Source organism: Anarrhichthys ocellatus, unplaced genomic scaffold (genome assembly GCF_004355925.1).
Source record: "Anarrhichthys ocellatus isolate YVR2014 unplaced genomic scaffold, GSC_Weel_1.0 scaffold32, whole genome shotgun sequence".
Taxonomy (NCBI): Eukaryota; Metazoa; Chordata; class Actinopteri; order Perciformes; family Anarhichadidae; genus Anarrhichthys; species Anarrhichthys ocellatus.
In genome coordinates, this window is record NW_022280062.1 from 2,546,383 (window position 1) to 2,568,068 (window position 21,686).

The 21,686-nt window shown below is 41.5% G+C and overlaps 2 protein-coding genes across 4 annotated transcripts in view; one reads left to right on the forward strand and one right to left on the reverse strand.

Annotated features, from left to right (window-relative positions):
- Positions 1 to 1,770: 1,770 nt before the first annotated feature.
- On the reverse strand, positions 1,771 to 6,103 carry clul1 (clusterin-like 1 (retinal)). Of its 3 annotated transcripts, none has more exons than XM_031864930.1 (9): positions 6,045 to 6,103; positions 4,915 to 5,031; positions 4,482 to 4,630; positions 4,221 to 4,391; positions 3,377 to 3,818; positions 2,910 to 3,032; positions 2,619 to 2,833; positions 2,191 to 2,369; positions 1,771 to 1,999 (listed from the first exon to the last, which is right to left on the reverse strand). In XM_031864930.1, the coding sequence occupies exons 2-9, from the start codon at positions 5,015 to 5,017 to the stop codon at positions 1,984 to 1,986; spliced, it is 1,398 nt and encodes a 465-aa protein (XP_031720790.1). In that variant the 5' UTR covers positions 5,018 to 5,031; positions 6,045 to 6,103; the 3' UTR covers positions 1,771 to 1,983. The 3 variants fall into 3 exon arrangements, with proteins under 3 accessions (XP_031720790.1, XP_031720787.1, XP_031720788.1); XM_031864927.1 differs by having other exon boundaries at positions 2,191 to 2,390; XM_031864928.1 differs by lacking the exon at positions 6,045 to 6,103 and adding an exon at positions 5,551 to 5,630 and having other exon boundaries at positions 2,191 to 2,390.
- Positions 6,104 to 8,900: 2,797 nt separating this feature from the next.
- LOC116393021 (collectin-12-like) overlaps positions 8,901 to 21,686 on the forward strand; it is a 39,614-nt gene continuing 26,828 nt past the window's right edge. The window contains exons 1-2 of the mRNA XM_031864899.1: positions 8,901 to 9,322; positions 12,983 to 13,033. Of these exons, the coding sequence (XP_031720759.1) occupies positions 9,316 to 9,322; positions 12,983 to 13,033 (58 nt within the window). The 5' untranslated portion in view covers positions 8,901 to 9,315. The remainder of the gene's footprint in view (positions 9,323 to 12,982; positions 13,034 to 21,686) is intronic.

The following is a 21,686-nucleotide window of genomic DNA, read 5'->3' on the forward strand; positions in this document are numbered from 1 at the left end:
GGGGCTCTGACATCATACGGAGGAACATCAGTGGAGAACAATGCTTGGGGACAACAGAGAACTTCAACATGGGCAAAGGCCTTGATGAGGCTTCAGAGAAAGAGGTTTTAATGCCAGAAACTAGTCCACGACCACACTGGTATGTCTGCTAGAGCGGGAAGACAATGTCTTCTGAAGTAGAGGGTTGTCCCCTTTATACCCCGGGGACAAATATGTGGGGGAGTGTCCAAGTGTGCAGATTGGTGCTGGTGTGTTAAACTCTGGGAACCCTGCTAATCAGAATAATTCATATGAACTGGCCACAACACTGTGATGAAAATAAGAGGGATCGTCTTCTAATTTAAAATCAAATGGCTTCTTACAGATTTTTTTACTTTTTTAGGTGATACATTTCCCCTTTCTCTTCCAATTCCCCCCTTTTGTTTTATTTTACACACAGTTCTTTGATATTGGAGTCAAGATCTTTTGTAAGTGCGAGTTTGGTTTGAAAATGTAGGTCGATAGGTTATGTTTTTGAAGCGACCAACGACTGGGGTTGAATTGTCAAGTATGCGCCGATGCGTCTGCAAAGCTTTGATGGAGAAGGTGTGAGGTGAAGTAAACGGCTACTTCATGGATGGACGAATGTACTGAGAGATCGATGTACATAAAGTATGAGCAGAAAGATGTATTTTCAGCACGTGTGATCAGGTGGATGAATGAGAACATGAGAAGACCGTGTTAAACACCCTACAGATTATGTTTAATACGGTCACTTGAATGGCAAATCACGTCGATTTTATATACTTTTTATTTTTAAATTTAAACAGGGCCTTGAAATCATAAAGAGGTATTTTGATAATCTACACATGCGGAAACATTTTTCCTGTTTAACATTTTATAAATGTTTTGACATTTCAGCTGTGAAAAAGAAATTAGCATCTTGTCTTTTTGTTTGGTGCACATTTCTGAATGCTGTAACATATTTCTCCTTCTGTCGCGCACATCCACACAGTTTAACGTAGCAGAGCCTGGTGGATGGTCTAGAAATCATCGTGCAAATCATAGACACAGCTGTTGTATATTTGTTCTGTTCTTCTCAGTAAAATCCCACCAAACTATGACTTAATGCACCGTCGATGTTTATTCCAAAGCAACAACGACAACAAAAATATTTTAATTTGTAAATGCAACTATGCAAAATCAACCAGTGATCTTTTACAGAATGGAAAGTGTGAAGTGGTATTTGCCTGTGACGAGTTCCCCTTTATGGTTTTCTTACCTCGATTCCCAGTTGTAGAGACGAAACAAACGCGTTGCACACACTGTGGTCACGTCAGGGATTTAGAGCTTTTCTAGGTGTTGAGAATATACGAGTCCAATAACAAGTTCTGAGAGGTACTTTAACTGTCTGTCCAGCAGTAATGAGATGAGAAATCCGAGGAGATGTAAAGGCATCTTCTTATTGTCATCCAATAAGTGAGCTTAAAGATCGGACAAAGATGTGAACTTTTTTTTTTTTTTTTTCTGTGCGTCACTCACAAGAACCTAATATGTGATTGTTCCTAAAGATGGGACTTGAACTAGTGGGGAGATGATAATGAAATAACTGAGACTGGTAACTAATATGATTTTGTACAGAAAAAATAAAAGTTTTACTCAAAGGTTTCCTTGAGCTCTCTTGTTCTTGAGAAGCGACGTTTCGTGGTACAAAACTCGACCACCAAGAAGCCGAGAAAGACATTTGTAATTCACTCAAGACTCCTGTAGAACACATCTGCATTTCACCCGTCTTCTATTTGTTTTTATTTATGTACACTATTTGACAACAGGTATGACGTACATTTTCTTATTTTTTTCATTTAATAAATAGCACTGATTGCTGTCGTTCAATTGTTGTGTATTTACATTTCAACAAGATTATGCCGACTATACAGGATGACGAGCTAGTTGTTTTTACACAAAGGAAGTGCTGGTTGAAGTTTAGAAGAGGAGACAGTGGGTTTATTCATCCTCGTCCCTGTAAAGAAAGAGGGTATCACAGTAAATATCAGAACATGGCAACCAAAACCCAGAAAAGTTGAGCACTTTTGCATGAAGCTCTGGATCTAATGACAACTTGGGCCTTCCCCCCCCCCCCATCTACAGTAGAAGGACAAGAGATTGGAGAGGGATGATGGATGTCACAGTGAAGCTCATTAATGTTCTCACCTGAACATCTCCTTGTACTTGTTCAGAGCCTCCTGAGCCACATACTGGATGAAGGCGGGGTTCCGCAGCTCCAGCTCCCCAGGAACAGAGAGGAGAAGTGGGGGAGAGTTCAGGATGTTGACCTCCACTCTGGTCTCAGTCTCGGATGAGTTCTGTTCGTCGTGGCTCTTTGGCGCCACCTGGAGAGTGGAAGAGGTCACCTGTTACACCAACCAAACATCAGTCTCCAATGTTAGATGTTGACTAAACGTTTTCCACACTTATCTAAAAGATGTTTCTCTACATCCTTGACTGTTTGTTTATTTTATATTTGTTTATTATGTGGACATTTGAATAATTTATCATCTGTAACTGGTGACTCCCTGAAGACTTTATTTCACCGTCTCAATCATATTGTTATTCTGCCTTTTAATTCATTTCCTTCTCACCGTGGTGATGCGGAAGATGTTTTCAGGAATGCTGCTGTTGATCACATTCTGAGCCACCCAGCTGAATTCAGCCGCCATGCTGCTCAGCCAGTTGACCGTTTCGTCAGTGTGGCGCCGGACAATAGACAAGATCTCGTTGTACTGCTCCTTGGACACATCCAGCAGCTGGGAAACCTCGTCCAGCTCCACGTGCAGCTCCCGAACACTGGGGCACTCTGGAGACAAGAGGAGGAGGAGCGGTCAGAGGAGGTGCTGAGGTCAAACACAGCTGTGATGGAGGTGGTGCTTCACCTGTGAGCAGAGGCCCCTGGCAGGCCTCACACTGGCTCTGCAGCTGCCAGCACTCTGACGTCTGCTTGCGAAGGTCTCTGCACAACTTCCTGTTCTGCAGGAAACGCGGGAAACTTTCCCTCACTACACCAAACAGAAAGATGTTCAGCAGTTAGATTTGTGGTCTTTATTGATTTGCATTGTGTGAAGATGTTTGTTGTTAAATCTAAATATTAGTGACAATCTCTGTAGTATACTGCTTTTGAAATATGAAAAGTTAGCACATCGAAACTCTAACCCAGTAGTCCTCCACCATGTGCCACTGAAGCCAAATACTGTGCAGGTTTGCATTCAACCCAATAATGGCAGCAGCTGGAATTCTAAATCTTAGTCAACTAAGAACAAAACTACTGATTAGTCGACAATCGATTGGTCGATTAGACATATTTGGGCCTCACTGGCGTCAACTCGCCGCCGCTTCCCACTACCTTTCTTCTTCTTTTCCTCCACTGCCACGTGGATGTCATCAAACGCCTGGGTCACCACAGCTCCAAACTCCTCCACCACGCTCTTGCCGAAGTCAAAGAAGGAGTCCAGCACCTCCTCCAGTCCCGCCCCCTGCAGGAAGCCCGAGTCCCGTCCGGCGTCGGAGATATCGGCGGCGGCGGCCTCCTCCGTCAGGACGTCGCTGTTGTTCAGGAAGGCTCTCTGGAGGACTTCGTCCAGCCTGCTGCGCATCCTGGAGACCAGGGCCACGCTGCGGCTCACCAGCAGGCCGACCCTGCCGGTCAGGCGGTTGAAGGAGTCCTCGATGCGGTCAACCTCGGTGTCTGTGTCGTCGGGGCCCTGATTCACCAGGATGTCCCCCGCATCTGTGCGAGGCTCCCGGGGGCCAAAGCGCCTGGACACTCTGCGGAAAAAGTTATCCACCTGCAGTATGAGAAGTATACAAGGTGAGTTTATTTTAATATTGTGTAGGGTGTGTGGTTGACAAACTGGGGGTCACAAGATGATTACTGGGGTTCATATATACGACATTTGAAGGGACCACAAGCAAAAAAAGGTTGTGGAACCACTGGTCTAAAGGAAAATACATGTTTGCAATACAAAATTGTGCTGCTGTCATTCATCACAAATGCCTACAGGTGTTTTTAGTCATTAATGCGTTCCTTCATCTTACATGTTGATGTATTTGCAGTGTTTGAAATAAACCCACCAAATAAAGCAATGGATTGCTAAAAAGGTAATCTTTCAGTAGACAACCACACAATTGTATTATATGTGGCTGCAAATAGTTTGGAGGTAAAAGCACAAAAGTCCGAGCTTTCATACCTTGGCTTGGAAAATGCCAAATCCTCTGCGGCAGGTGGAGGTGTAGAAGGTCTTACAGGCATCCTCCAGACAGGGTCTGCACTCCACCCACTCAGACTGCAGGGAGTCTTTGCACTGCTCCTCCGCCTCCTCCAGCTTCTCAGTCACCTCATCAGCCAGTTGGTCTGCCTCCTGGTGGCAGAAAGGGAAACATGTTTCATGAACTTGATTTGCTTTCTGTCTGCCTTTCTTTCTTCAGGGAAAGTTTCGTGTTGGTCTTGCCTTCTTCTTGTCACTGCTGTGTCGGAGGGACTTCATGAGGCGTTCATGCTTCTGCTCGTTCCTCCACATCACCTCCCTCATCTGCTTCACCCCATACAGAGCTCTCCTCACCTCCTCATCCACCAGTTTCTCACCATCCAGAGACAGCTCTGATAGATGGAGGGAGAAAAAGAACCTGGGTGAGATGTTTTAATGAACACTTAAGTTGACAAAAACTATCAAAACAGCTGCAAAACATCTGTATTTACTGTTTGTATCAGATGACACAAACTTCAAGAGAGAGAAATAGTGTCAGATGTTGACACTGGTTGCATTTTAGAGACATTTGCTGAGGGGCTGCTGATAAAAAAAGTTACTTTAAACTCATGCATAACATCCCACATTCCCTCAAAGATGAGCAAAGACACAATTAGGTTCCTCTGTGCTGACTCACGTGTTAAGGTGTCCTCGGAGACGCCAGTGGGTTGGTCCTCTGGGGCAGAATAAAGGACCCCCAGCGTCGCCACCAGAACAACCAAACCGAGCAGCAGCTTCATTCTTGAGCTCGGAGCTTTTGGAACGTTAAAAAAAACGACAAGCGATGATGATGATGACGACACATACACAAACCGAGGAAACAAAAGCAACAGGTGCTTTCTAGTCTGCTCCAGAAAGCTAACAGGATTTGAGCTTGAGCGTAAATAGACATCAATTCTGTACATGGTCTTAAGTAGGTTTGCCACTAGGTGGTGGTACACATCTGTTTAGACATAAGAAACTAGTGCATGTCAGATAATGACTTCATTTTATGATACATTTAGTAATCCTGCAGTAATACCAGTGTTGCATAAAAGTTATTATTCCATCTGATTTTGAACTTTAAATCAGACATCTGTGGCGTAATATGAGAGAATATTTAGACTAGAGCATTTAGTTTGTTCTTAATCTGATTGTTTGCATTGCTTGAAAACTTGACAAACTGTGTTTCTGTCTGGACTATCTGCACCGTCAGGCTCCATCAAGTCACAGAAGCTGATATCATGTCGTGTTCACGTGTTCATTTAGTAACCAGTAAACAAGCTCAACTCACCTGCCCCAGTTCAGCCACACGAGGAGTTATACAGATTGGCATCCAGCAGGGATTTACAGTAAATGCGGATGTACTGTCTTATGTCGTTAAGGGTTTAAGCTGCTGGTACAATCAGCTCTATTTTATCCTGCTCTCAACAAATCAAGCTGTTGTTTCTAACGGACAACAGTCATATAATCTAATCATGAATGTATAATTATGAATTGTAAATAAATGTAAAGTAGCACAAATTGATGAGACTGATGTTGCAGTAACCATGACAATATTAATCCAAAACATGTCTTTAAAGTAGCAAGAAAACACGACGAGCACTTCAAACAATGACAACATTAATTTATCAAACTAACATTCATTATAATAACATCTTATTAAAAACAAAACATGATTCTAATAAAATAATCGACTCAAGTTAAATACAAACTACACAGTTATGATGACTAATCCCAAAAGGAGCAGAAAAGGCCCAAAGTGACCATCACAACAGAGGAACTCACCAGCAGATGACTGAAGGTGCTTCTCCACCGGCAGGAATAAACAAAGAGCTCTGCGTGGACAGTCGGCGGGAAGTTTGTGGACCTGACCAGATCTATTTGTGCTCCTTCCACTCCAGCTTCATCCGATTACAGTCTTTGATGTCTGTTAATCCAGAGAGGTTTGTTTTGCACAAGAGGTTGCTTAGTCATGTCAGACATGTTTACACTGAGGAAACATGTCTGTATTTGATACACGTCATCATATGGACAAATGTCTGTTTCTTGATTTTGGGGACATCTGCCCCTTTTAATCCTTACATGCAGAGAAGGAGTGTCATCACAGCACTTTACAGCACAGTGTTTCTGGCATTTGATTGATGAGGGAATTAGTCAGAGTGGGATTATTATGATGAACCTGTTGGACATGAGCCATGTGTTGACCTCATGAGAGCAGAGCTGCATCCTTTGACACATAAGCTACTGTATATAAGCAACCAACCCATAATAGCTGAGCCATTCTTTTTAGGTGATTGGTAACTTCAGTCTGTCATGTATAAATGAACACCAGCTATTCTTAGATCTGTATCTTTAGTCAAAGGAAACATTCCTCCCAGTAGGTAGCTGTTTAGCATCTCCACTCCTGGAATGTGAGGGGCTACTTGGGGTGAAAGGGTTCCTCTGTCCCCATCTCTTCACTGGTGCCCCATCGCCCTCAAAAATGTGCCCTCTTTGCGTTCTGTGACCCAGAAAATAGGGTCCTCAGTGGATAATAATCAAAACCAGCTAGCACTTCAGCTCAGTCCGCAGCCTCGTTGACACCTTCAACACCTGGTTCCTATAACACTGCAGGGAGAAATGTTCTCCCGCGGTTTACTTAAACGTAAACGTTACTTAAACGTTTTTTGTTGACAACAAAAAAAAAGGGCCAGAGGCTACATGCACGCAATCTGAACGAATGTAAATCACAAAAAAAAAGTGTTTCACACTGGTTCAACTTAAAATGAAATTTGTTGTTGATCTGATGTTACACAGTTGAGTTCTAAGGAGATTTATTATCTTCAAGGTGCAGCAGCAGGTCCATATAACCGGCTCACGATGTGGCCTCGTGTTAAGTTTTGTGTAACTGATCAAAGCGTCCCGTCCTGAACTGAAGAGATAAAAAGGTGCAGGGGATGAACTGCTTTAAAGAGACATGAAGTAATGGATGAAACAGTTAACGTCTGAGAGCTGTGTTGAGTTTTGTTAATTCCACAGAAAAGCTCAAAGGGGAATTTGGAGCAAATATTTCCGCAGTCTAAAACAAAATGAATGAGCATGCAACAAGTGAGCGAGGCGTGGAAACTCCAATTAAAAAGAGTAACAGTTATTGCATGAGGGATATTTTGCCTTTCAGCCAAATTCATGGTTAACAAAACAGCAGATGTGAGGAATAAACATACTTTAGATTTTGTGTAATTGCCTTCTGTGGACACGGAGTGATCGCTCTGTCACTAATTTAAAGCTGCTATAATTAATATATTTACAAAGCATCACAGGACTATGTGTAATAAGAAAGGTGTTGCTCATTGTGACAAACCTACAGAGAATTACCGCCCCAGGCTGCGGAATTGTATAGCATCTTTCAGCTCATTTTGGTTTAATTGCCTCAAACTATAGTTGTTTTGGTTCAATCTCACCGCTCTTATCAGTGTTTTCAGCTGAAGTAGGCAGCTGTTTTCAGTGGTCACAGTTGACCACAACCTGGTGAATAACTTGGAGCACCCAGCAGCTAAAGAGACAGATATTTTTCTCAGGAGTCGGTAGAGACGAAACAGAAAAATCTGAGGTAAAAGAGAAGGAATATTGGACTTCTGATGATCAGATGGCCAGAAACACAACTCCAAATGAATATTGATGTTGCTCCTTGTCTGCTGGAAGTGTAAATAGATAGAGAAAACATTCCTCAAGTCAACTTTACAGCTTGTTGCTGCCTCCACATTGCAAAAATAATGAATGTACTGTATGTAGATCCGTTGTGCAGGCTCAAAGAGGGTCTCCACTATTGGATTTAAATAGTCCAACATTTTGTAGTGTGAGTTTAAGTTATTTTTAGATGATCATGTATTCTAAATGCAAACCTGAATAAGAAACCAGAGAAGTAAGTCTCAAACCTGTTAAAAGTATAAAGTCTGGAGCTGCTGAACCAATAGAAAACAGCGATTGTTGTTCCTTAAATTCAACTCATTTTCAGTAACAAGTGTAACATTCAAGCATGGTGGACGTAACACAGCTAGCTAGCTAATTCCACATGGTTACAGACAAAAGGCGGAACAAAGTTCTTTCCTACATTATGACAACAAGTGTGTGGATGAAATTTGCTTTTAGTCACGACTGCAAAAACTCAGCTCAGTAAGACCGTGAATTGCTGTAAGTTGGTTCAGTTTCTACAGAAGTTAGCCCGCTACAAGGGTCGCAATGTCAACGGTGCACATAGAATGTAAGGGTTTCAATGGTAATGTTCTTCTGTCTATTTCTATGGTTTTAAGATTCTAGTTTTTGGATTTGGGAGAGAGTTGATCATGTTGAGTAATATTTGTGAACTGTCTTAGTCCATATAGCATTCATTTAGAAAAATGGGAATGTTTTATTTTTGCTTTACAAGAATATATCAAAGCACAACAGGGCTGCTTTTATTTTGGCATCTACAACCCAAAATAATGCGCAAGTAGCAGGAACCTGTTTTAAGTTGTATACCTCAAGGATGTGCTCCAACTTCAAACACCAACAATCGAAACAAACGCAGGCAAATGCGCGCGCACAGGCGCGCACACACACACACACACACAATATCAGGGGTGCAGACGGTGCGCACAGATGAGGGAACACGTGGTTTCTCCGAGCAGCACCACTTCCTCTCATGTTTGGATTCCTTCACTTTTTGAGTTTCTCCGGTCACTGCTGCGGGTACCACCAGAGTGCTGAGGCGGACTAGGATACACCCTCACCCCAGCATCCCTCCAGACTACCAGATAAATAACAAGATAGTTTTCTCTCTTGCTCTGGGAACTCCTGCTTACTAGTCCGTCCCTTGGTTACCTGCTGCACTTCAGGAGATCGTCCCCGGTGTGAGGACTCACGGATGGAGCTTTGAATTCTCATTTCTCTCTACTCCAACAAACTGTGGATTTTTGGATACTCGCAGATCCAAGGTGCTGTGCGCTCAAAGGGAGCTTTTGGGCAAATGCCATTGCGATGCTGTGGATGTGACTTCAAACAACAGCAGCTTCACAACGGTAGAGTCCTGTAAACCACAATGAAAGGTAGGCTCCCTCAGAGGAGACAGAAAGACAGAAATTAACTGAAGCACACGCCACAGTTCTCATTGATCATTATTTGATCTATTTTCTGCTCGTGCATTATTCCTGTTGCACTTTTCTTTTGTCACTTTTCTGCCTCTTTCTCTCAGTCTGAGACGAGAGGAATGCGTGGGCTTCATCTCTCGTCTGACATCTGGTTTCAATTAAGTTTCTCTGCTTGGGATTGTTTTGCATCTGGCTGCTGCTGCTGCACATCAAACACTAACCTACACTCACAGAACTATTGACAACAGAGCAAAACAAAAATACACATGACATAACTTCATCAAGACAGCAACTCTAAATGTGTTTAGTAGTCAAATGTAACGTCATTTGTGCCTTAAAGTGCTTTTCTATGTTAAACACTTGTACACGTCGGATCAAACGTTTGGCTTAATGAAATAAGAAGCAGCTGAAGGAAACACTGATTCAGTTTAACTCTCGTGCATGAACGGCTTTATTGTGGTGGGCTATAACTGCGCGCGCGCGCATGCTCACCCGCCAACCGGACCCTTAATCCAATGATTTGCTCCCTTTCAACGCATTAGTGAATACAACAGACCCCAAAGTGTGCGAGTCATGGTGGTCATTGGTTAACAACTCATGAATTAAAATAAAGGTTTATTTTAGGTTTGCCAGATGTGATTCTCAGATGCCAGATGTTTTGGATGTTGCTACATTAACATCGTGCATGGCATTCTCACCCACTCACAAAGGCTCTTGGTTCAGTATTACATTGAATGAGCACTACATGACTCCTGCCGCCTAGTGGTCCATTTTAGAAGATTAACACAAAGCTTTGCATTGTGGAGATGAATTTGAACAACTCTTTGCTCTCACAGTCCATCTTTAATGCCATGTTAGCCACTTCCTGTTGCTCCTGTACAGTGAGAGGCAATGTGACTTCTGTAGGACCAGCATGCACCTGGGAGGGTCGACTGTAGCTTTTAACAAGAGCTACAGAGGTGGCAGCAACCATGCTTTCTTTATTATTTCTTCACTTCATTGCTAATTATAGATACACCACAAGAAAAAAACAGAAGAACTGATTGAGCTTGTTATCAGAAAGTACTCTTAACTTTTCCACTGTCCACTGATGAAGGCCATGATATGTGGTTAAAAGCTCTGGAAAAAGCTCAGGACATTGTTATAATGATTGTTTGTCACACTGCAAACACTTAATGTATGAACAACAGACTTCTTTTGACTACATAAAGTTTATTCCTGTGGTGCATCAGTGGCCCTCTGATGTTAAACTTGTTTGATTTTGATTATTGACTAATAGTCACTGCAGAGACAAACACTAATACTGTATGTTACAGGAAGCAGAAAGCATAACAGTCAGTAGTAATATTCATAAAACATATTGACATATTGCAGTAAGTCATCAGTCCCAGTGAGCACTCACTGACAAAATGTCTACGTTAAAGCTGAGCTAAATTTGGTCAGAATGTTACAGTTCTGGTTATTACAACAATAGTTTCAACAGCATTTTAAAGACTATAATTAGTAATTAACCAACAGTTACGTGTAATTAAGACGGATAAATGCTGTTCACTTATTGACAAAATTTAGCCCGGTTTTAACAACGATGCCTAGACATCTTTTGACCTGCAAAATGACCAAATCAGTGCTCGCTGGGATCCATTCCAGTGGTGTTGAGCAATCCCTCTTAGGAGTTATGGCCCCACACTAGCAATATTCAACCGAAATAACACCGAGTTTAACTCATTAATCTATTTTCAAATCCACTCTGTTTTCAACCTTTTTGGCAAAAGGCAATGAACTCCATTTCCCCGAATGGCTCTTGAAAAGCCAAGCGGACTTACGGTAACATCACCATTGTAATGGGACACAGTCAAGTTGCTTGGAAACAAAAACAGGAAACTGAGTATTGGGGTTGTTGGGAAAGGCAGATTCCTCAAGTAAGATGTGGTTTCTGATTATTTACAACTGTTTGGAATGTTCTCGTCATCTCTTAACTCGCTCTGCTTTCCTTCAGAGATGTCGGCTCAAAAGTCCCGGTGATTTCTCACAGGTTTAAAATCAAGAAAAGTCCTACCTATTAACCTCAGGAGGAGACATGCAATACACCACGAATAAGACAATGTCCCATCCGCATGATTTCATTCTACACTTCTTATATTGCCACACCTAGCTATTGGCATTTTATAACAGATTTGTTTTGTGTTTGGGTCGTATCTTTTTTTTTTCTTCCTGGCCATGGATGATGACGCAGGAAAAAAAATCTTTGAATCGGCAAAGTACTTTCCCACAGAAGTAAGAGCTGCTTGAAAGGAGTGGACGCTCAGGGCCCGTCAGGTCATGGGAGTAATCCCACCAAGTACAGGAAAAAGAGAGTTTACTTAAAAGAGCTGAGCTAATCAGAGCAAGACGGAGTGTATTTTTATTTTGAAAGGAGCTGTTTTTAACATTCTGAACATTAATATAGCAGCAAACATCAATTATCTATGTAAAGATATGGTGGAATAGAGTCTACCTGAGCAGAGAATAAAGTCGCTCTCGCCCTGTGTGTTGTTGACAAAGGGTCGGCCACAAGTGCCTTTAATGCATATTCGTGCATGTGAGCGTGCCTCACTGAGTAGCTCATAGACGTTGCTCTGCAATGCTCTCATATGGCGGTTACAGCTGATTGTCGTGGAAGAGTAGTGTCCAAACTCTGGTTCAGATAAACACTGTTAGCGCTGTTAGTTTTCACTGTAAGCGCTGTTAGCACCGTTAGCTTTTAGCCGCCATCTCGCCATCAACAAGTTCAGGGCCGTTGAGAGGCAATCGAAATGCTCTCAATCTCAGATCTCTCACCTTTAACATTAAGCACTGCACAGAGAATGGCTTCAGTGGACTTCAACACAGATGAAGCAAGTTGAAACATTTATATTTAAAAAGGACTAAATAAGACTAAAAGGATTGAAATTGATTGAGTAAGTTCATCCTTGACCTTGGAAACGGTAGATTGAGAAAAAATAGCCCATGTGCCACTAAACACTTTACTGGAGCTTTCAACAGCATTTCACTGTCTTCATCAGTAGAAACTCTCATCTACTGGAAAAAAAGACATTGACTGCAGATTTCTTTGTGTGTAGTGTTGTGGAGTGGAGTTGAAAGTCCTTCACCCTTGGCATGCTCTCTGTTGGGGGGCTTTTCTCTGAGTGTCTGGAGGTAAATAGTCACACAGGATTGTTTATCCTCCTCCAAGGTGGCGTGATTACATGTGATTCTGTGTGACGTGGGATACACTGCTTAAGGCTGAGTAAATGTAATGTTACTGCAGTTTTTTTGTATGTCTCTCCATGTACACACGCCGTGCCAAGAGCTTTTCCGATTGGATTTATGTTGTAATAAACATGTATTTAAGTAAGGACAACTGAGGCTTCTTGTACTGTTGTTCCAGCATGAACACATATATCCTTAACAAAGAAAACAATATTATTTCAAATGCATCATAAGAAAAGATTTTCACTAGACGTGTTGATGTGATAATATGAAGTAGTGTGCCAGTTTCTCTGTTTTTATTGTCTGGATGCATTATGTCTTCGTAGTTTCATAACTCATCATATCTTTAATTGATTATTAATTCCTTTATTTCTTTGTTTCTCCCTCCAGACGATTTTGCCGATGAGGAGGAGGTGCAGTCCTTTGGTTATAAGAGGTTTGGTGAGTATCAAGTGACTTCTTGACTTCCAGCTGTGATCCTTCACTGGTTCGTATCCCTTATGGTACATCAGTGATGTCAATTCTCCAAATGGTTACGTAAAGAATATTTTCTTATATAATTCAATATTTATCTTGGCGGTAGAAATTCACAAGGTTAAAAGAAGGCCACACCTCATTTCCCAGAAACAAACTTATTTTTGGCTGCTGCTTTCATGTTCAGTTCACCATTACAGCAGATGGAAAGGGAACCGCAGCATCCTGGCTGTTCCCGACCAGTTGTCTGACTTTGCAAACTTATCAGCATCTCAGTGTGCTTTTGCTTCACTCAGCAAAAAACTACACATAACAACTTGGTCTAAAACCAACAAAAATCTGTTTAGAAATGGGTCAATGCTGATTTCCTTTTCTTCAAGTGTATCTGGTTCTCAGATCCAAATTTGTTCCAGACAAGTTCGTAATCTCACTCACTCATCAGGCAATACAAGTTATACCCATTGACCAGATGTTGGTACCTTCTCCAGCTGTGTGTAGCACTTTCTAAAATGTTACATTAACAAATTCCTTGAGTTTGAGCACGTCTCCTGACACAAGCCACAGTCATTTCCACCAGGAGAGGTTTTAGCAAAATATGTAAAACGTCTTATGACAACTAGCGCTGAGATATACTGTTACATTTCCGCATGAATAGTTATTCAAGAAGATTGATCATACGGTGCCTCTGGCCCATGTAGGTAGGTCAGAGTAATGTTACCAGCCACCACAGCGACAGGTTTAAGGTATTTTCACCTTGTGAGTCTGTGTGTGAGTCAGCCAGGTGTTTATGTGTCCGTCCGTCTGTCGACAGATTTTGTCACTTCGATTGCATCAGAACTGTGCAAGACGCACGAAAATGTACAGGTGTGTCGTTGAGTTATATATGCATTATTATTAATGTGACAATAACTTACTCAAAGTGGTCATTGGGTGCTTTAAGTAAAGTGAAAAAACGTTATTAAATCGATGCAATAATCACATAATGAGGCATTATGAAAATATTATAATGTATAAAACTATGGGCATTATAACACATTATGATCCCTGCGGAAAAAAAATTATTTATTTATATAAAAGGTAAATAGTGTTATAAAACATTATTTATATTTAGGAATTGAGGCTTATAACTAAAATTACATTATAAGTATATTTAAAGTTCATTATAGACATCATAGAAAATCTTACCATATACTTCTAGTTTCTGTATTATACACCACCAATCTACCATAAACATTTGCTTAAATTCACTGTGTCCCACTGTTCATAGACACCGTTCCTGTTATTTACTGCTCACAGCTGTAGCTTTTCTCTCTGTGATAGCATGGCTTGTGAAGAACAATAATTTCAGTGTGATGTATTTTTGTCTCTCGATAGCTTTCTCCTGCTTCTGTCCCAGAACAGAGATCAAGTTTCAACACTTTGAGGTGAAACGGTCACAGTAGTCGCTCTGATTTAAGACGTGTTTTCGAGCATGTGTTTTATCCAGACACTCAGCAGTCGTACGTTAGGAAGTGTGGGTGCAGTAGGAGTCCACATTGTGCGTCATCACGATACATTTACACATGTGCACACATCTTGTATGTGTTTGTGTGTGTTTATTCAACTATCTTTACAAGAAGAGGAGAGTTAAGATTTTTGGCTTCCAAAACGATTTTTAAATAATCCGTGTGATTCAGACAAGAATTAATGAACACATATTTATTCAAAACATCTGTACATTTTACTCTCGCTACTTGACCTCTGGCTACTAAGCAGCTGCACGGGAGCAAAGGTTAAAGGAACACTCAACCAAAAATGTAGCTGTTGAGTATCAAATACTCACTGCTTGAAACATGTTAAAACGTTCACAGAGACGTCTCCATTAACACAACAACAACAAACTGTAACTGGTGAACCACATAGTTACTCCATCTGTTCTGAAGCATCATTTGTTGTTTCTCAACTCATGTATTCAGGGTTTATTTTAAAAGCAATAGTTTTACATTTTAGGAATTATGCTTCTTGGCTTGGATGAGAAAATTGATACCACTCTTATGTCTGTGCATTAAGTATGGAGCTAGAGCTAGGAGGCAATTAGCCTAGCTTAGCATAAAGCCTGGAAACAGGGAGAAACAGGGAGAAATGGGGAGAAACAGGGAGAAACGGGGAGAAACAGGGAGAAACGGGGAGAAACAGGGAGAAACAGCTCGCCTGGTGTCACTATATCCTAACAATCTACCCATCTGTCCACTTCTATGCAACATCTCCACCGCAGTGACAACCAGACACTCATAAGTCACTACGTCTGCTTGTTTAACCCTAAAACTACCTTATTGTAGTTTTACATTTCTATTTGTGTACAGAAGAAGAAACTAGATATAATGTGTCTATTAGTGAACTTTAGAGGTGCTGGAAAACCTACCCTTCAACCATGCTAGCTGTTTACCCCTGCTTCCAGACTTAATGCTAAGCTAAGCTAATTACCGCCTTGCCCCAGCTCCAAATTTAGCGCCGAGACATAAGAGTGATATCAATCTTCTCATCTCGCTCTCAGCAATTGAAAAAATAGAATTATATTAGTAATAGTATTTTCTAAAACCTTTATCTATTCCTTTCACATACTATCTGTCTGTGGCTTCCACACATACTTGTGTGCTGGCAGAGAAAATGTTCTATGCTTCTCGCGTGTCCTCAGTAAGGAGAGGAATGAAGTCCTTGACTCATTTTGACATCTGCTTTCCACAAGAGGTCTATTATCCCACTGAGAGTATGTCCAAACCTGAGAAGTTGCTGAGCCACTTCCTGTATCCACACTGGAAGTTTATTCAGTCCAAACCTATATACCCTGAGTGAGAGGTGGAGAGGGAGAAGGCATTGTTGGCCTTCAGGGTCTATGCTTGAGCTGTGCTGTGTCAGCAATGTGTCGAGGGAAGAGGGGGATGGGAAAAGAGAAAAAATACAACCTCAGCTGGAGATAATTTCACAAATATGTATTTATCTCAATATTTTACAGCATGCTTTCTTCATCTTAGTGTTCCTCGGTGCTCAGTAGTTACTTCTGCCTTATTTAATATGCTTTATTTTTTTCAAATTCAAGGGGGAAACATTTGTCAATAGTTTTATTTTCGTCCGAGGAGTTGCATTCCTTGCTCGACTTATTTTTGGGAGCAAAACAGCGAGTGGTTTTAATTTACGGGGACTTTATTACCAGAAAAGAATGTTTCGGGAATGCCTGCCTGTTACTTACAGCCCCCTCCAGGGCATGCATGCATGCAGTTGGTGTTCTGTCGTTCTAATGAAAGATTACCAGCTCATGTTTTCAATAAAGAGCGTAGTGAGTCAGAGGACGAAAGATAGAGAAAACATTAAAGGATTACAGAGAAGTAGACGTTAACAACAGGGAAACTAAAAGAGAGGCAGATAAAACAACACAGAGCACTGCTGGGTCGACGTCGTTGAGCTTATCTGCAGATCTGCAAGAGCGGTCTGTGACTGGTCAAAAGGATGGTGGGTCAAACCTGGATTGACCAATGACAGGCAGGCGGGAATGCATCCCAGACACGACACAAATCACTACGTCCTGGCAGGGGCCAGCCTAAAGCATGCCATGAGGATTTCTGCTGAGAGCGTTCGTTAGCGTGAGAGCGGGGACAGGCGTAGGTCATTTGCAGGTCAGCTGAACAAACCCCTGCACTCAAGAGCAGCCCCTCTGTTTAACACTCAGCTTAACACAGATGATAATGACTCAAATGCAGACGGTGATAAGAATAAATCTGCTGCAACGTATCTCACCAGCCAGTAGAGGGGGGGAAAAAATTGGAAAAAAAATATTTCAGAAGGAAAATGGCATCAACTTTTGTTTTTCTCTCTTTTTTTCCATTCTTAGCTGTTACAGAGCAGAATAACAATTTTTTTTTTCATTTTCCCTTAATGCACTAAGACAGACATGCACGCGTTCTCACGAGCATGTACACAATTTACTCTTACTCACTACGAATGGACAGTTAGTTTCTCACATTGCCGCTTTTCTGGCACACAACAAAGTTTATGTGTCGTTAGAGTTATATCATAGAGAATTGGGTTGTTGTTGACCTTTGTTGAAGTTTTTGTTGTTATTTTATCTGAGTTTTGCGTGGTTCAGATAACAAATATGTGCTTCAGGTTCACAAGGGAATTAAAATATGATTAGTTGTTGGCAAGTTGTTGCCCCACGGGTCATCTGCATAAAGTTGTGAAGACGGAAATTTATTTTGAATGCATGTAACAAGCGTGAATTGACGTGTTGCTGTACATTCTTCGGAAAATGCATGAAAAATAAGGAATAACTTTTCGTAAGAAGTCATACAAATCGTTGTAATGGGATAGGTTGGATTATCTGAGAGGTGGATGGGCCTGTAGTGCATCTTAGTTTCATACAAGAGACTAGAGTTAGAGCTCTGTTGTAGACCAACAATTACTGTTGGGTTGTTTTCAACCTTGACCATGATTTCTGTAACCTAACCTCAACCACACTAACTCTGCAGTAACCATATGTTATCCCTACAGTAGTTTCAGTCTGAGCAAACCTTTTAATTAACATGAACACTTACTGAGAAAAAGTTCACATAAATCTAAACACAAAAGGGCGGTAGAGGGAGTTACATTTGCAGGTAGCAGCAAGCAGTGCTCAGCATTGGTGTATGCAGACTGCCGAAAAATTAATATGGACTCCCTGGTGTCAGACATTGAACATTTTCATATATAGAACAGCATGAACTCCTGCATGGCTCCATTTGCTATCAAGCTTGGAGTTCAAAATGACTTCCATCTTATCTTTATAGCAGGCACCTATTAAACGCATGCTGTACAGACATCGCAATGCAGATGTTAGAGAAAGACCCCCGTTAACTCATGATGTCAAAAAAGGATTTCACATCTAAAACTTGACAGTTCTGGAGTTTCAGCGGAGCTTTTGTCAGTAAGCCGTGTTATATATAGCCGTAGCTGTTTTGACCGAAGTCGGCCTCACCACCTCATCAAACGTCTTCACACCATTTCGTGCGACGTGTCTCTGAGGGACACGTCGGCCAATGGTAACGACGCGCCTGCAACCAACTCATCTGATCGGGCGTCTTCTTTCCCATTATGGATGTTTGTCGAGCTCTCCTTTCCCTGCAGGTTTTTGGCTCAATCACAAGAATAATACACACAAGTATTGGACGTGTCTCACTCCATTTTCTGTCAACTAGCCTCAGATATGCTGAAGAAGTTCTGCATTTGGCTCAGCTTCAGTGTGTCTCTTAATGGAGGTTTTCTTGGCTCCAGAGAGGGCCAACATCAACCTCGCTGCTTCCTCTCTTTGAAAAACAGCAGAAAGCTAGAATGAAGAATGTGTATTTGTCTTTGTGCTGCGAGTCAGTGCAGCTCACCGTTCAACTCTCAGACCAGCCTGTGCTGTATTTGTTGCTCTGGCTGTGATTACGTTGGCAACACACTAGCACACCACTCACTGTTTTCTTCTTGTTTACACTGTAGTACTGGTTTTTTTTTGGAGATACTTAAAAATGTCTGAGTGTTGTGCAAAGGAGCCAGCCTTGTGGAGTTTTTTGCTCTTTCCGTTGACTCTGCTCTCAAGTGTTTCAGATGACTGTTTCAAGTCAGGCATGTGTTTGTGTATTCACATCTGTACATCTGCTGCAAAGGAAAAATATCAGAACCGCCTGATTGAACATACTTGGAGCAGCTTTTATGATTGCAGCATCAACTTTACCGTATTAAGTAGTTTAACACAAAAGTTTAGTGTTGGTTCCCCCGCATTGTGCCAAAACAGATTTTCTCACTTGTTTTGAGATTTTTTACACTACTCCAGTTAAATTGAGGGGAGCTTAAAGCATTACACAATTTTTTACAAATTACATTGTGTATACAAGTGTGTACATGTGTGCAAGATGTTTAAATCGTTACCTGTTGGCACTTCTATACATCTGAAAATTGTTGAGAGCACGATCTGTGGATGAACAAGATTAATGGAGATAATGTTCCTGGAATGGGATGCTGCTGTTGAATCTTCAAGGTTTTTCAAATGTTTGGTCATATTGGCCAATTTGCTGATTTAAGAGATGTTATTTCTGTGCATTGATTCTCAACAAGCTGCATATGGTGTCAGTAACATCAAAGCTTGTTGCAATTTTTGTGGCCATTTTTCTGTCAGTATCTTTCTGGCTCCAGCACAGGAAGATGACACCCCTAGTCCTAAGATTCTGATGTGTGAGTTGTTTTTGCAACTGTGGAAACAGCGGTCAATGAGCACAGCAACAGACCTATTTGATTAACTTGGAGATAGGGCAGGAATTCAGAGGCCTTGAGCCTTTCTATGCTTTGAGAATACAATGTTTTGTACTGGGTGACAACAACAAGAGAGAGATCTCAGGAACCTCAGGAGATGCAATTAAAATCTTCTTCATGACTAGACTGCACCAACAATAAGTAAGAAAATATCATTTGTCTTCGTTGGACAACTGGAATATGGCATCTATTGGTAAAATGTTTATTTAAAGGGACAGTTCATCCCAAATCAAAAATACATATGTTTCCTCTTACCTGTAGTGCTATTCATCAATCTAGAGTGTTTTAGTGTGAGTGTATCGGCCGTAGAGATGTTTGCCTCCTCTCCAATATAATGGGACTACATAACACTCGGCTTGTGGTGCTCAAAGCGCTGAAAAAAAATACATTTCTATATTGCATGCAGGAACTATGGTTGAAAGAAAATATTTCCTACATGAAACTTCTGCCTTTAATAATGCATTACATAACTTTCAACAGAGACCACAGTGCAGCTACACTGGCCTGAGCTGGCAGTTAGACCACCCTCTCTGTGGTCAGCGTCTTACCCCAGAAAGTAAAGCCAGTCTTGGCTGGACGGCTGGCTGGGTCCACACTCTGTGGTTTTATTGGCTCTACTGGGCAATGAAGCTTGAAAGTGGTGTGTGGTGATAGGATGGAGTACAGCACAGACTCCGGCTGGCGATCATCAGGCTGGGTGATCATTGTTGCTGATTCAGTATCTTAAGTGCTTCCACGGTGGGCCACCCAGCAGGCGTGACCACACAAAAACCCAACTGCACAGATGGTCTATGGCGTTAACTCCAGTGTTCAACTTGGCACCCTGAGCAGTGGTTTTCGGTTGGCATGAATGTGTAATGATATATTCTTAACCCGTGTGACAAAATATGTCTCAGTTTATTTGTGTTCATGTTATTGTGGTGAGGTAGAGATTAGGAGGTGTCAGGCTTTTTGATTGATCTCACTGCGTACGATTTTTAAATGTCTTCCAAGTCCCAGATAGTTCTCTATGAGGCTTCACTGCGGGAGCCATTATAAACAAAATACAAACATGGTTACAATTATAGATTTGTTTGACATTGATCACACTTATGTAATCCACAGTGCACAAACAGAGTGCAACATGTCTTTCCTGGCAGTGGGAAAAGACCAGAGGCTCAGCACATTGCCCCATGGAGGTTTTAGTCCAGAAATACAACTTCCTGTAAGTTCTGGCTTTACTGGACCCTCTTGTGCACTTTTCCTAACCCTGTAAATTACTTAAATCAGTGACAGACGCTGTTTTATGTTTAAAGTGGGTTTTGTCATTGAAGTGGCCAGTGCTTGTCCCATGTGCGTTCTTTTATTACAATCCTGTTTCACGTGTTGGCAGACTATATTACTCACTGTGCCTTTGGAACCAAATATTAGCTATGTAGCTCACATTAGAGAGGTGCTTTTTAGGATTGAGATTGGTTTCTTGAGCCAAACCTGATCAGCCGTTGATTGACAAGACAGGCTGCACCCAAGATAATTAGTAATTTGGGGACATTTTAACATTGATAAGCTTGTTTTCTAAACCGAAAACAAGATATATGAGTATTCTGCCACCAGCAGTTACTTTAACTGTTTAACCCCCACTTGCACAGTTTCATATCATTGTAGTTTAAGCTAACTGACATTTTTACTGTGACCAATCAAATATGGACAGGTCGATTGACCGTGTTGGAGCATTATCTCTAGGTACTCTTCGTAATATAGCAGTGTTGTAATTGTCACAGTTGTTAATGTAGTTTTTCACATTACTGCTAGCCAAGCTAACTAGCCATATACTAGCTCTCTGGAGCTAATGTTACGCTAATACCACATTCTAAGTAACTATAGCTAACTGTTGATTACTGTTGGGCTAATTTTTGATGTTATTATGGAAGTTATATACTGTAATCGTTTTACTTTCAAATTATAACAACTTTGACCTTAGTTGCTGCTGACCTTTCAAAGCGCAACCAAGGAGATAACAGCTTTACGTGACGTAGCCACTTTGATGGTGTATACCAGCGCTGTGCTTAGCCTCTGCAAGTGTCTGGACTATGCTCTGTACCCTACAACCTCGCAGTGAGTGAACAGCAAATGTATTATCATTTCTTGTTTATGGTAGCAACCTTTAATGTAGGCGAGTTTAGCTCACTGCACAACTGTTTACATGGATGCATAGTGAGGGCAGAAAACCATGTATGGCACATTCTAACAAGTCATAAGTCAAAGACTAGAGAATAGATGCTCATGTGGTGTCACTGACATGGTGAAAGTGAGGATCACCCCCCCTCCCCCCCCTCTC

What these genes read in the sequence shown, in the direction of transcription:
- clul1 (XM_031864927.1), bottom strand. Translation starts at nt 5,017, where the DNA reads ATGAAGCTGCTGCTCGGTTTGGTTGTTCTGGTGGCGACGCTGGGGGTC. An exon ending in CTCCGAGGACACCTTAACAC is followed by an intron (nt 4,631 to 4,914) that starts GTGAGTCAGCAC and finishes TCCATCTATCAG; the next exon opens with AGCTGTCTCTGGATGGTGAG. An exon ending in TTGGCATTTTCCAAGCCAAG is followed by an intron (nt 3,819 to 4,220) that starts GTATGAAAGCTC and finishes CTCATACTGCAG; the next exon opens with GTGGATAACTTTTTCCGCAG.